The sequence below is a fragment of the Rhincodon typus genome, chromosome 1 (genome assembly GCF_021869965.1).
Source record: "Rhincodon typus isolate 14 chromosome 1, sRhiTyp1.1, whole genome shotgun sequence".
Classification (NCBI taxonomy): domain Eukaryota; kingdom Metazoa; phylum Chordata; class Chondrichthyes; order Orectolobiformes; family Rhincodontidae; genus Rhincodon; species Rhincodon typus.
The window spans coordinates 173,620,272-173,636,214 of record NC_063332.1 but is presented as its reverse complement, the minus strand read 5'-3'; the positions used below and the strand labels follow the sequence as shown (position 1 = coordinate 173,636,214).

Below are 15,943 nucleotides of genomic sequence, written 5' to 3'. Positions count from 1 at the left end.
TTGTATCCAGATTTCAGAACACGTAACTGCTAAGCCAGCAATATTTAATATAAATTGTTGTTGTGTACATTTGTTTGACAGTCTCAACTCCTGGCAGGATTGATAGCGCACATGCTTCTAAAACTGAATGTTTTGGCTTATGGTCGTGAAAAGGTGGATGTGGAAAGGATGTTTTCTCTTGTGGATTAATCCAGGACTGGGGAAGGGGTCAGTGTTTTAAAATTAGGGTCAAAACAAGGAACTGTGGATGCTGGAAATCTGTAACAAAACCAGAAATTGCTGGAGAAACTCAGCAGATCAGGCAGCATCTGCAGAGAGAGAAAAACTGTTAATGTTTAGAGTCATAGAGCTGTACAGCATGGAACAGACCCTTCGATCCAACTCATCCATGTCGACCAGATATTCTAAATTAATCTAGTCACATTTGCCGTATCCCTCTAAACCCTTCCTATTCATATACCCATCGAGATGCCTTTTAAATGTTGTAATTGTACCAGCCTCCACCACTTCCTCTGGCAGCTCATTCCATACACGCACCACCCTCTGCGTGAAAATGTTGCCCCTTAGGTCCCTCTTAAATCTTTCCCCTCTCACCTCAAACCTATGCCCTCCTTTTGGACTCCCCTACTCCAGTGACCCTTCTTCATGACTTGAAAAGTTAACTCTGTTTCTCTCTCCACAGCTGCTACCAGACCTGCTGTTTTTCTCCAGTGCTTTCTGTTTTAGTTTTGAAATGAGGGGCCACCTCTTCAGGACAGAGATGAGGAGAATATTTTTATCTCTGAGAGTTATGTGACTTTGGAACTATCTGCTTCAGAAGCCAGTGTCATTGAATATTTTTAAGGCAGAGGGGGTTAGAGCCTTGTTAGGCAGGAAACAAGGATTATTGGAGTAGATGGGAATATGGGATTGGAAATGCAAACAGATTAACCATGATCTTATTGAGTGGTGGAATGGTGTAATTTTACCTCTATTTTGTATGTTCATATCTCCAGAGACTTGAACATAAAAATCTAGGCTGATACTCCCCTTCAGTACAAGCAGAGTATGTACTGGCACTGCTTCAGTCTTTTGGCTCAGATGTTAAACTAAGGCTCTCTCTCACTTGGGTGTAAAAGATCCTATGAGGTTATTTCATAGAAGAGCAGGAGACTTCTCCCTGGTACCCTGGCCAATATTTATCTCTCAAGGAACATCACTAAAACAGATTATCTTCTCATTGCTCATTTGTGAGAATGTACTATGTGCAAATTGACTGCTGCCTTTTTTATAACAATAATCTTACAAAATATACAATGTTTTGATACACCCCGAGCTAGCAAAAATTGCTACGTAAGTGCAAGTTTTCCTTTAGAGTACAATTGTTGTTATTCACTGCCCCACCTCAGTTGGTTATAAAATTGTCAATTTGAATCCAACGCAGTGTAAAATCTTTTCAGGAGAAGAAATGGTGAGGAATTAAGGAGTTGCATTTGAGGAGTGGAGGAGATTTGCATACCTGATTTTTAGCTCCTTGAATGCAACATACTCCAAGACAATCCTTCCCTTTTGCTTTAGTCTAACCAGCGAGTGCAAAAGAAAGATAATTTTTGCAACCCTAACTCTAACCTATGCCCAGACAGCAGGTCCCTGCTGTGGTCCTTGAAGTGGCTCTGTCAATGCAAATCAGCTTGAGCTTGGGTTTTAATGTTGGTATTTTACTTATCAATGCAATGATTTGCCAATATTTCACTTGTTTGCATTCAGGCTGAATATACCTATTAGTACTGGTAGGAAGTGTATGTTGGTGTTTAAAATATGGGTCTGTTTAATTTCATCTGCACAGGCTTGTCGTTTTTAATAATCACAATTAATAAATGCTTCATATGGGTGAAACAATAAAGGAACAGCAGACATAGAGGCACGTAGGATAATGAAATGTATGTTTTTGTAAGATCCTGGTACTGGTCAAAATAATAACATGGTGATTTGGAAATTATTTGCAACATTTAACTAATATGAACTTTGCATAAGTTATTTGTATTTCGATATAGGTGTGGCACGGTGGCTCAGTGGTTAGCACTGCTGCCTCACAGCGCCAGGGACCTGGGTTTGATTCAACCCTCGGGTGACTGTCTGTGCGGAGTTTGCACATTCTCCCCGTGTCTGCGTGGGTTTCCTCCGGGTGCTCCAGTTTCTTCCCACAGTCCAAAGGTGTGCAGGCTAGGGTGGATTGGCCATGCTAAATTACCCATTGTTGTCAGGGATGTGCAGACTAGGTGGGTTAGCCATGGGATGGGCTGGTGGGTCAGGGTGAGATGCTCTTCCGAGGGTCGGTGTGGATGCGATGGGCCAAATGGCCTGTTTCCACACTGTAGGGATTCTATGATTCAGGGATAAAGGATTACAATTATTTGGATAGAAACGAGCTGTTCTCATTCAGAGACGATTAAGTGAAAATTTGAGGCAGTCATTTCAAATCACAGAGGGTTTGGAGTAAATAATGAGAAACTTTTTCCAGTGGCTGAAGGGTCGGGAACCAGAGGACGCAGATTTGTGGTAGTTGGTGAAGCAACAAGAGAAAAACATTAGGAGTAGGAGTAGGTCATTCAAATCCTCAAATCTGCTCCGGTATTCATATTTGTAATCTCAACTCCACATTCCTGCCTATAAGAACATAAGAACTAGGAGCAGGAGTAGGCCGTCTGGCCCTTCGAGCCTGCTCCGCCATTCAATAAGATCATGGCTGATCCTTTCGTGGACTCAGATCCACTTACCCGCGTTCTCACCGTATCCCTTAATTCCTTTATTGTTCAAAAAAAATCTACTTTTTTTTAGAAACATTTACTGAAGTAGCGTCAACTACTTCACTGGGCAAGGAATTCCACAGATTAACAACCCTCTGGGTGAAGAAATTCCTTCTCAGTTCAGTCCTAAATCTGTTCCCTCTAATCTTGAGGCTATGCCCTCTTGTCCTAGCTTCACCTGCCAGTGGAAACATCCTCTCTACTTCTATCTTATCTATTCCCTTCATAAATTTATATGTTTCTATAAGATCCCCCCTCAATCTTCTGAATTCCAATGAATATAATCCCAATCTACTCAGTCTCTCCTCATAAGCCAACCCCCTCAACTCTGGAATCAACCTAGTGAACCTCCTTTGCACCCCCTCCAGTGCCAGCACATCCTTTCTCAAGTAAGGAGACCAAAACTGCACACAGTACTCCAGGTGTGGCCTCACCAGCACCTTGTACAGCTGCAACATAACCTCTCTGCTTTTTATTTCAATCCCTTTAGCAATGAAGGACAAAATTCCATTTGCCTTCCTAATTACTTGTTGTACCTGCAGACCTACCTTCTGTGATTCATGCACAAGGACACCCAGGTCCCTCTGCATAGCAGCATGCTGCAACTTTTTACCATTCTAGTAATAATCCTTTTTACTATTACTCCTACTATCCCGGGGAAGCTTTCAACCCCCTTCCTTATGAAGTTTCTGCCTGCCTCCGTCTGGTTCAGTGTTGGGAATGGACTGTCAGGTTTCAATAGATGCAGATCCAGTCGAAGCAGTGAGCGACTCAACTGCTCTGCACTTCGAATTTCTCAGTGCATTCAGGCACGTCCCACTGGAGAGGTGGTGAAGAAGAGTAACTGGTAGTGTCACTGGGCAAGTTGCGAGAGAAACAGGCTGTTGCCCTTGGATTATAGGGTTTAAATCCTTCCTCGCCCTCTCGAACAGCAACTGGTAGAATTTAAATTCAATTTGTAATATCTGGAAATGCAAGCTGATATTTACACCATTGTTGTAAAAACTCATCTGATCCACTAATGATCTCCAGGGAAGCAATCCTCTATCACTACCAGACATGACTGGGGGAGTGCACTGTCACTTCAGTGCCCCCACTCCATGGGTCACAACATAAAAATACTTTGACAACAAGGTGCAGGGCTGGATGAACACAGCAGGCCAAGCAGCATCATAGGAGCAGAGAGGCTTTGCAGAACACTTACGCTCGGTTCGCAACAAACAACTGCACCTCCCAGTCGCGAACCATTTCAACTCCCCCTCCCATTCCTCAGACGACATGTCCATCCTGGGCCTCCTGCAGTGCCACAACGATGCCACCCGAAGGTTGCAGGAACAGCAACTCATATTCCGCTTGGGAACCCTGCAGCCCAATGGTATCAATGTGGATTTCACTAGTTTCAAAATCTCCCCTCCCCCCACCGCATCCCAAAACCAGTCCAACTCGTCCCTGCCTCCCTAACCTGTTCTTCCTCCCACCTATCCCCTCCTCCCACCTCAAGCCGCACCTCCATCTCCTACCGACCAACCTCATCCCGCCCCCTTGACCTGTCCGTCCTCCCTGGACTGACCTATCCCCTTCCTAACTCCCTACCTACACTCACCTTTCCTGGCCCCCATCCCCGCCTCTTCGACCTGTTTGTTTCCTCTCCACCTATCCTCTCCTCTATCCCTCTTCTATCCGCCTCCCACTCTCTCCCTATTTATTTCAAAACCCCCTTCCCCTCCCCCTTTTCTGATGAAGGGTCTAGGCCCGAAACGTAAAAAGCCTCTCTGCTCCTATGATGCTGCTTGGCCTGCTGTGTTCATCCAGCCCTGCACCTTGTTGTCTCGGATTCTCCAGCATCTGCAGTTCCTACTATCTCTGATAAAAATACTTTTCCCAGTTATCAAGATGACCAATAAATATCTACCAGAGTTTTAAAGTAAAAGATCTATCTATAACTGCAATTAATAGTTTGTTAGCAAACAAAACTTACTCAATAAATTACAATATTTAGTTGATATACACAGCCAGTAATATAGCAGTTTTCATGCTTAATCCTCCAAAAATCCCCAAGACACACACACACACGCTGCGCGCATCAAAGAAAGAGAATAAAAGAGTTTGCTACAGCAGTTGGTTTACTGAAGAAAAGAAATCAAAAAGGAAAGCAATTTAGCTAATTGAGATAGCAAGAACTGCAGATGCTGGAGTCAGAGATAACACAGTATGGAGCCGGAGGAACACAGCAGGCCAGGCAGCATCAGAGGAACAGGAAAGCTGACGTTTCAGGTCAGGACCCTTCTTCAGAAATATTATCTCTCAATTTAGCTAATTAGTTATTCTTGAAGCCAAAAGGATATAGTGTAGAATATTTCAGACTCTGTTGCTCCGATGTTCTTGGCTGGTCTGTTCATGTGAGTCGTCGTGCACTGTTCTCTCCGAAGCCTTGCAGACACATGATATACAATTTTGAGGTATTCTTTCAATCACTCTTACGAAAGAACAAGTAAGATTCATTATGAACTAATGCAGAGGGGTTTTCTTTTCAGAAATGGAAGAGATCAGCTGGGCAGCTTGTTTCACAGCAAGCTTTCCTGCAGCACACCACCAAAAGAATAAGTAAGATTCATTATGAACTAATGCAGAGAGGCTTTCTTTTCAGAAATGGAAGAGATCAGCTGGGCAGCTTGTTCACAGCAAGCTTTCCTGCAGCACACCACTTCTTAGCAGACTTCCCTCCTACTTGTAGGAATAAAACAATAAACGTCAAACCAGTCACCGCCCAAAACCAGCTCCAGGATGGTTTACAGCATAGAAAGCAATGTTAAATACAATGCATTTTCATAACTCTGTGACAACAGATATACAACAATGTGACTGACTGTTAAGAACCATCTGAATTGACTGAAAAAGCCAAAGGCTAGTTAGAGATGTGTGAAGAAATGCAGTGACACCCACATCCCATGAGGGAAAAAGTTAAAAGTAAAATGCTACTTAACAGGAAAATTTCTAAAGGCTTATCACTTCTTGGGTATTTCCTGGAGTTTGAGAAGCATTTCAGGGCTTTCGGAAAAGAGCAGGGGATTGGGTGAGACCATTGGATACATCTTTTAAAGAGCCAGCACAAGCAGGACTGAATGGACTGAATGGCCTCCTTCAGTGTTGCATGTGTGATTCCATGACTTCTGCTGCTCTGTACATTCTGTGGCAGCACAAATAAGGACATGAAATAGCTCCAACAAGTTAAATTCTCATTCCTGCTGTTCTAAGCTACCTTCCTTCAAGTCTTTTCCATTTGCTTAAGCCGTCACTATTTCAGAAGAATGAAAACTTTGCAAAGGCTCAGCCTGAGCAAGGTTATTGCAAATGACCGAAGGATATGAGTAAATGTGGCATTTTTCAGAAATGGAAAAGGACAGCGTGAAGGGTACAGTTGTCCCCCGCCATGACTAATGACCGCATAATGTCATGGGTATTGCCTTCAAGTTCACACTGTGGTCATCAATCAGTCAAAAGAGGCAGGTAGTGACCATTAGATGGTTTCATTAGTAACCCTGCAGGCTGCCAGTGCAGGTCCTCCCCATCTGTCTTCATTAGAAATTGCTAGCTGCTTGTGAGTGGTTAGCAGATGGGTCATTATTGGCAGCGCTGCCCTCTAGGCCTGGCTGAGAACTTGGCAAAGTTGTCCTACCTAGGGACGTACAGCTAGTTATCTTACACAGAGCAGGCAAAAATGATGAGAATTTGCCTGGGGCAACATGTCTCAGCATCAATTCCACATTCTGCAGAAAATGTTGAACACTTAATAGCTCCATTTTTCGAGCCCACCTGGTGTTTTGCTGGTAGCATTTCAGAAATGGTTCAGGTGACACTTGATTCAAAAAGCCATATTACCTGTAGAAAAGTATTTGTTAAAAATGAAGTGGTTTTACTTCATAGAGTCCCGTTAATGATATGTATTAACCACGGTAATACTCCAATGTTCTGTCTAAACATGGCCTCATCTTTTGAAATTAGTTGGTACTTTTTGACTCCACTTTCATTATATTACACAAGAATTTTTCAATGCCTTTCTCTTCATCCTTTAAGACACTGATTAAAAGTTAACTCTTTGACCAAACCTTTGGCCACACTTGCCCTCATACACAACTTGGTGTCATATATTGTCCACGAAAGCTCCTGTCTATTCCTGTGGGATGTTTTGCTAGCCTAAAGGCACTATGAAAGTGTGACTTGTAGTTGTCAAGTTAGCAAACTTTGCTAAAAATGAAGAGAGCACATGTATGTACATGTTCCTACACCATTCTGGTTTTTTCAGCTCGGGCTTACACTAAATCATCAATTGAGCCAGCAACCTATTGCCAAAACTTCAAATATTTCTCTTCAGTCCTTGTTCATGGTATTCATCATTCTTGTTCATATCTTTCAATGAATGATTATTTAGTAAATGCGTTAAAATTCTGCATTCACAATATAGTATAAATGAGGTCATTAGATCCATTAATTCCAAAAACTAGAGGGGATAGATTTGAGATGAGGGGGAGAAAGGGACCAAGGGGGCAACTTTTTCACGCAGAGGGTGGTGCATGTATGGAATGAGCTACCAAAGGAGGTGGTGGAGGCTGGTACAATTACAACATTTAAAAGGCATCTGGATGGATATATGAACAGGAAGGGTTTAGAGGGTTACAGGCCAAATGCTGGCAAATGGGACTAGGTCAGATTGGGATGTCTGGTCGGCATGGATGAGACGGATCAAATGATCTGTTTCTGTGCTGTACAACTATGACTTTATGTCAGCTCTTCAAAGAGTAATCCAGTTCTCTTGTTCTTTCCTCACATCCCTGCATGGTATTCCTTCCCCAGATATTTATTTAATTCTCTTTTGAAGGGCCCTGTACTTTTGGTAGAGCAGAGAAAGGTTGAGGAAGGACAGAAAGGGAGGAGGAATGAGAGGGAGAGAGGGGAAGGAGGGGTGAGAGGGACAGAGATTGTGGGGGGAAGGAACTAGTTCATACATGGCCTCCCTTCCCTCTTCAACCTCACCTGATCAATATCATCCTTCCGTTGTAATTATTAAAGGTTAAGGCTGGATCTTGTTGGCATTGGGTTTGGGCCCAGAGTTCAGGTGGTTACAGGCAGTCCCTGGGTTCAGATAGGTTCCATTCTGGAGTCTGGTTGCAAGTCAATTTGTACAGTCGGAGCACAATGCAGGACATTACATAGGAGCAGTTGGTAAGTACAGGAAATTTTATGTTGGGTATTTAAAAATACTTCCCTGTATGGGGTCGTGTTCATAAATATGAGTGTTTGTAAGCAGGATATTGTGAATTGAGGACCCTCTGTAAATACACACCCATTGTTTAGTCTTATTAGTGCTTTCTGATTGAGTTTGAATTCACGTATCACTAATCTGTATTCCTAGCTGTAGTCTAATGCCATGACAGAAAATGTTTTGAGTCAGTGATACTGAAGGAACAGTGATATATTTCCAAGTCAGGATGGTGAGTGGTTTGGAGGGGAACTTGGAGGTGGTGGTGTTCCCATGTATCTGCTGCTCTTGTCCTTCTAGATGGAAGTGGTTGTGGGTTTGGAAGGTTTTGTCTGAGGATCTTTGGTGAATTTCTGCAGTGCATCTTGTAGCTAGTACACTCTGCTGCAACTGAGCGTCAGTGGTGGAGGGAGTGAATGTTTGTGGATGTTGTGCCAATCAAGCGGCTGCTTTGTCCTGGATGGTATCGAGCTTCTTGAGTGTTGTTGGAGCTGCACTCATCCAGGCAAGTGGGGAGTATTCCATCACACTCCTGACTTGCGCCTTGTAGATGGTGGACAGGTTTGGGGAGTCAGCAGGTGAGTTACTTGCCACGGTATTCTTAGCCTCTGACCTGCTCTTGTGGCCACTATACTTATGTGATGAATCCAGTTGAATTTCTGGTCAATGGTAATCCCCAGGATGTTGATACTTGGAGATTCAGTGATAGTGGTTAGATTTGTCTTCTATTGGAGATGGTCATTGTCTGATATTTGTCTGGCCCAAATGTTACTTGTCAGCCCAAGCCTGGATATTGTCCAGATCTTGTTGTGTTTGAACACAAACTGCTTTAGTATCTGAGGAGTTGTGAATGGTGCTGAACATTGTGCAATTATCGGCGAACATCTCCATCTCTCACCTTATGATGCAAATATTTAAAATACGTCGATAGTAATATTTGGTCTTTCTCTTTTCTTGAATGGCCATCTCTCTGGGAGGTACACTTTTTATCTGTTGTATGTTACTAGCCACCTTGGGCACTGTGGCAGTGGTTCAGTTATCTAGAAGGACTTCAGAGCTGACAGTGCCCCATCTATTAAGGGGCAAAGGTGGGTATATGGAGTTAGGTTGCAAATCGCCATGATGTCAGTGAAGAGTGGAAAGCTCTCAGAGGCTAAAAGAGCTCCTCCTGTTCCTATTTTTGTATGTTCTTAGCGGTCAGCGATACACTGCAAACACTCTGGCTGTAGCACATCTGTATTTTTAGAATTTACATTTAGATTTTATAGTCACTTGGACAGAAGTACAGGAGTACAGTGAAAAATGTACAATGTTGCCACGCACGCCGCCATTTTAGGTACAAAGTTACCGATGTACAAAAGAATTCCTACGTACAAAATAAGAAAAGAAACAAAGTTAAAAAAGTTAAGCATTACCTTCAGAGAATAAGTAGAAAAATAAGGAAATAAAGTAACAGTTAACATTAAAGTCCTTCTTAATATAAATTAGAAAAATAAAGGAAAAGTTGAAAGTTCAGCAGTCTTTGATGAATACTCCACTTAGCTTACTCTCCTCAGCTGCCTGTTCTTGTAACTGCTGCCCCAGGTACTGGGGATATTACGTCTTGTTTTAAATTTTTTCAAACCTGTTTCATTCTTTTCCACTGTTGTGCATTATAGACCTTTTTAATTTCCGTGTTATCTTAAGGCGGGAAGAAATGCATGGCTATGCTTTGCTTTACAAAATGTTTTAAGAATTTTAAATTGTTCTCTATTTGGGAAGGTTTCAGTTCACAGGATTGAAGCAGAAATTATTTATACTGTTGTTGCTGACTTGTTAAGTTTTCTTGTTCACTTTTCAGTTGATTGTGTTACTTACATGAACAGTAATAACGTGAATCAGTCCTTCTGAATTGGACAGTCTGTGGACTTATTATCGTTTCCTTGTTCTCAGTAAGATATACACTGGAGTGTCAGCAAACATGACCAATGACACTAAATATCTGCACAGACGCACTGCACAAAGGCATAGTCCATCTCGTGTGCTCTCAGTAATCCATATACATGTTCAGTGTGTCAAAAACAATGCTCTGTTAACCCCGTCAGGTCAATTGTTGACACGTGAATGGTGCCCCAAAGAACACAGTGCCTCACTTATCATCGTTGATTGTTCACTCAATGACCTGGGTGAGGTGATGTCCCATGTAAGTTAATGGCACCTGTCATGACCCAAATGACAAACATTATGTCACACTGGGGGCCACTGCTTAGCTGCACACCATCAACCAAAGGATGTCAGAGCAAATTGTGACTCTCCCAACCTTCACTGGAACATGTCAGTCTTTGTAACCATTCTGACATGACCTTCAGCGCTGTTCCTGAATACTTTCTTTTTCCATGAACTTATGTAGCAGCATTTTTTCTGTCATTTGTTTTGATATCAAATGAGAGAGCAACGCTATGGTCTGGTCAGACAATAGCAACCTTACCTTGTTGGGGGCCAGTTGGCTGAACAGATGATTTGCAATACAGAATGATGCCAACAGTATGGGTTCAATTCCTGCACTGCCTGAGTTTACCATGAAGGACTCTCCTTCTCAACCTCTCCCCTCACCTAAAGCATGGAGGACCTCAGGTTAAACCACCAGCAGTTGTCTCTCTCTAATGAGAGAGCAGCCTCATGGTCTGGTAAAGACAATGGCAACTTTACCTTATAATCATAATATTTAAAACAAATGACATAAGCTGTTTGGCCCAACTGGTCATTGCCAGTTTATGTTCCACCTGAGCCTTCTTCACTCAATTTCAATAATCTCTCAACATAAGTAACCATGTCGGTGCAGATTTTTACCATCCTCTATGGGGGAGGGTGGTGGCTCAATTCTGGAACTCCCTTGCTAACTCTCTTCACCTCTCTGCTCATCTCTTTTCTTTAAGCCACGTGCTGAACACCTAGCTCATCGATCCAGCTTTCTGATCACCTCTCCCTGATCAGTTCATTATGTAGTTCAGTGTCACATGTCTGGCTTGATGATGCTTCAGTGAAGAGCTTTGGGAACTGAGATAAGGAGGAATTTTGTCATCCAGAGAGTAGTCACTCTGTAGAACTCATTGCCACATGGGGCTGTGGAGGCGAAGTCATTGATTCTTGATTAGCAAGGGGATCAAAGATTACAGGAAGAAGGCAGGCGAATGGGATTGAGAAATATATCATTGAATGGTGGAGCAGACTCAATAGACTGAATGGCCTAATTCTGCTCTTACATGTTATAGTCAGTCCGAGCCCACACAAGGCAATGCCTGGGATTGTAATATAAATAACCAGGAGCTGTAAGGAAAGTTTATTAAATCTTTCAGTACGACATTTCTGTATGAATATCCTGCTGAAGGTTAAAAAAAGCACAAAAAACCATCACTGTGCCAATGGCAGATTGTGAGAGCAGACCAGGTCAGGGTCAACAGTGGTACCTATTTTTAAAATGACCCACAGATCCTGCATCAGTTTTAGATATTTTTCTAATCAACCTGTGCAGAGATGTTATAACACAGCTCTGGAGCAGGTGGGACTTGAACCCAGACCTCCTGGCTCAGAGGTAGGGACACTACCACTGCAACACAAGTACCGTTTCACATCATTTTTACCATGTTAAGTCCACTGTATAAATGCAAATTATTGTTGTGCTTTGGAATTTAATTGGCTACCTGTTCATTATCTCTTAAGGGCTTCCCTGGACCGGCAAAATACGAAATAAAAGGCCTGTTTGATGAGAAGACCTGCCGTTTTGATAAACATCCACCATTCTTGTCCCAGACTAAGGTAAAGGGCACAGTGTCTTACTTTCCACATTCTCTTCATTAAATCCTTCCATGGGTTATTAACTAATTTAATTGCTTTGTGTCACCTGGATTGCAACTTATCCTTCTTCCGTGGGTCATGTTTACATCAATTAAGAGGATGCTAATAGGTTTTTAAAGGGCTGCAAGTAGAAATCATTCTTTGCAGAAGGACACATTGTTGTTTCTGTTCAGATCTCCTCAGTGAGACTGTGCAGTTAGAACATATCCTTTCTTTGCCCCCTTATGCAACGTGAACATCAAAAACACTTCCAGAGTGACCCATTGACTGAGAAGGGTTTTATTATAGCTTGGGACTATCAAAGGGGCCAAGGCCACCTTACATGTTGACCAGGAAGCAATTATGTGATTTTGCAAGGCCCACCCAGTGCCATTTGCCTCCTGGGCAAAATTAAAGTCAGAAATCAGGAGGGTGGAGAGTGAAGGAATCATCAAACCAGTGCAGTTTGCAGAATGGGAAGCACCAGTCGTACCGATGGTGAAGCCTAACAGCTCGATTCACGTTTGTGGGGATTCTCGCAGCTGGATAAATATCCGATCCCTCGCATCGAGGACGTGTACACAAAGTTCCTGGGGGGGGCTGTCCCTTACAAAGCTGGGCTTGGGCCACGCCTATCTACAATTGCGACTGGATGAGGAGTCCCAGATTTATGCGATAAGTAATAGCCATAAGGGTTTATATCAATATACGAGACTGCCATTTGGGTTATCATCAACCTATGCCCTTTTCCAGCAGACCATGGAGAACATTTTACAAGGGCTACCCCAGGTTGCCATCTTTCTGGATGATGCACTAATAACAGGGAAGACCAAGAAAGAGCACTTGGAGAGCTTGGACATAGTGCTTAAACGTTTCTCCCAGGTGGGCGTGCACCTTAGATGGAAAAATGTATGTTCCAGACACCGTAAGTGACCTACTTAGGTTACAGAGTCGACAAGACCGCGTTACACCTGTTGGAACATAAAGTGAGCGTGACCAAAGGATCCCCAGCCCCTACATCTGTACCAGAGCTTAGGCCTTTCCTTGGGTTAGTGAATTATTATGGAAGATTCATAACCTGCCCTCCACCTGCTATTGAGAAAGGGTCAGCCTTGGAAATGGTCTTGTAGCCAAGAAATAGCCTTTAGGGAAGTGAAAAAGCAGCTATTGTCATCGAAGGTGTTGGCCCACTATGATCCGAAGCGAGAGATAATGCTGACATTCGATGCCTCCCCGTATGGTATCGGGGTAGTGTTGGCTCCTTGGTGGTCCAGTGGAGAGGAATGCCCTGCTTTCTGAACTTTGGTTGATGCTGAATGCAAATACACCCAGATAGAGAAGGAAGGTTTGGCGGCCATTTTTGATGTGAGGAAGTTCCACCAGTACCTTTACGGATGTGAATGTATCATAGTAACAGATCACAAACCCCTTCTAGGGCGACTGAAGGAAGACACGGCAGTGCCACCCCTAGCTTCTGGTAGAATTTAGCGTTGGGCCCTTATTCTCAGCGCAAACAAATACAAGTTAGAACACCGTGCAGAAAGCTGAGTGGCTAATGTGGATGGTTTGGGCTGCCTCCCACTGGCAAATACTCTACTGGAAGAGTCTGTTTTGGTTTTAAACCTCCTGGACACCCTTCTGGACATTGCTGACAATATCCGACTGTGGACACAAAAAGATCCTTTCCTAGTGAAACTAAATCAGCTGGCAGTAATGGGGGAGGCAGATGGGCCTTGCAACCAGGACTGAAACATTCCTGGAGCTGGCGAGACCAGATCACTGTAGATGATGTCATATTACTGTGGGGAGCAAGGGTGACTGTCCTGAGTAAAGGTCACCGCAAGATACTGGCTGATCTCCCCAGGGTCATCCAGGGGTTTCCAAGTAGGAGATGCTAGCAAGAAGCTATGTCTAGTAGCCAGCGTCGGATGCCAACATAGCTGCATTGGTGGGGCAGTGCCCAGAGTGCCAACAAGGACAAAAGTTACCACCAATAGCGCCCCCACATTCGTGGGAATGGCCGGGTAAACCCTGGACTTGGTTACACGTCAACTATGCGTGCCCTTTTCATGGGCTCAGTGTTCCTGGTCACTGTGGATGCCCATTCAAAATGGTTGGACGTGCATAAAGTTCGTTTGGCAAACTCAGGGATGACGATTGAGAATCTGCGAGCATTGTTTGCTATACATGGACTCCCAGAAATATTGATCACAGCCAATGGGACGTCACTTACCTGCAGAGAATTTAAATATTTCCTAAAGTCAAGTGGCATCTGGCACTCAAGGACAACTCCATGCCACCCATTGTCCAATAGTTTAGTGGAAAGAGCAGTCCAAACACTGAAGGCAAGCTTAAAGAAACAGCCTACAGCATCAATTGATACTAAACTGTCCTATTTGATTATAGGACCACTCCTCACTCAGCAACAGGGATAGCCCCAGCAGAGATACTAATGGGGATAAGACTCCGCACCAGGTTAAACCCGATATTCCCAGACCTGGGGGACAAGGTGAAACGGGAGCAGGAATGCCAGCGCCAGCCACATGCCTCCTCTAAGTCAGAGAGATGATTTAATTCAGGGGCTGAGGTGGAAATGGCCCTGTGTTGGTACAAGTTGAGGTTGGTGCGACGTCAGGTCCTGTGACGTACAAAGTTTGGGTAGGTGATACAGTCCTGCTCAAACACTTTTCTCATTGGAGCGAAGAAGGATGAGAGGTGACTTGATAGCGGTGTACAAGATAATGAGAGGCATATATAGAATGGATAGTTAGAGACATTTTTCCAGGGTGGAAGTGACTATTAGGAGGGAGCATAATTTTAAGGTGATTGGAGGAAGGTATAGGGGAGATGTCAGAGGTAGGTTCTTCACACAGAGAGTGGTGGGCATGTGGAATGCACTGCCGGCAGTGGTAGTGGGGTCAGATACTTTAGGGACATTTAAGCGATTCTTGGATAGGTACATGGATGAAAGTAAAATGTAGGGTATGCAGGGTAGTTTGATCTTAGAATAGGATAATAGGTCGGCACAACATCGTGGGCCGAAGGGCCTGTACTGTGCTGTACTGTTCTATGTTCTATGTTAACACGTGGATCACCTGAAAGCTGTTACCTCACAAACGGGGCAGGGGCAAAACATACCTGGCCCCTCAGAACAGCCATAAGACTCGGCAGAAAACACAGGTTCTCCCCCTCCGTCTAGTGTCGAGGAGACCGAGATGGATGCGGTCTCGATACCATTACCACCGGAAGAACGGGAGGAAACTCTCCGGAGATGCTCTGGACGCAAGAGACAGGCCATGGTCTGGTACACGCCACCCTTGTCAGAGCCCGAATCACACCAACCAAACCAAGGGCAAAAGTGTCACGGGAAAACCTACAGGAGAACGACCTGGTCTGTATGCTCAGACTTAGAGGGGCAGGGACGTAGTGACTGGAACTGGGTGGACATCGTTGACGACAAGGTCCTTCATTGGGGTTAACCTGAGCCAATCAGGAAAGCACTGGCTGACCAAGATAACCAGGGGATTTAGAATCTCTTCAGTTTAGGGGATGGAGTCTGAGCTGACTGGCCCACAGCCAGTGTACTGTACACAAGTAAATTACGGGTGACTGGGGTGGGATACTGGCCTCTGAACAGTTATTTCAGAATTGAATGAATTAGCTTTGTTGTCAGATGTACTCAAATGAGAACAGTGAAAAGTTTCTAAGTCACCACTGACAGCGCCATCTTGTACCTAGGTACAAGAAGCAAAATTAAAGAGACAAACATCACAGTATCTGTCCCAAGGCTGCCTTCAGCAGACCAGCCCAGGGGACAACCATGTGGTCTGACCGCTGCCTGCAACCATACTCCGCACGGGGCTACTGCCCCTGCTCCTCCATCACGCCCTTACTGCCCCTCCTCCTCCACCAGGCCATTACTGCCCCTGGTCCTCCACCGCCCCATTACTGCCTCTGCTCCTCCACCGCCCCCTTACTGCCCCTGCTCCTCCACCGCCCCCTTACTACCTCTGCTCCTCCACCACCCCCTTACTGCCCTTGCTCCTCCACCAGGCCGTTACTGCCCCTGCTCCTCCACCACCCCATT

General features: G+C 44.2%; 1 protein-coding gene across 1 annotated transcript in view; it reads left to right on the top strand.

Annotated features, from left to right (window-relative positions):
- The window catches only part of stpg2 (sperm-tail PG-rich repeat containing 2), a 311,631-nt gene that overhangs the window by 66,347 nt on the left and 229,341 nt on the right, over positions 1–15,943 (top strand). Inside the window, exon 7 of the mRNA XM_048612036.1 lies at positions 11,743–11,838. Within this exon, the coding sequence (XP_048467993.1) occupies positions 11,743–11,838 (96 nt within the window). The remainder of the gene's footprint in view (positions 1–11,742; positions 11,839–15,943) is intronic.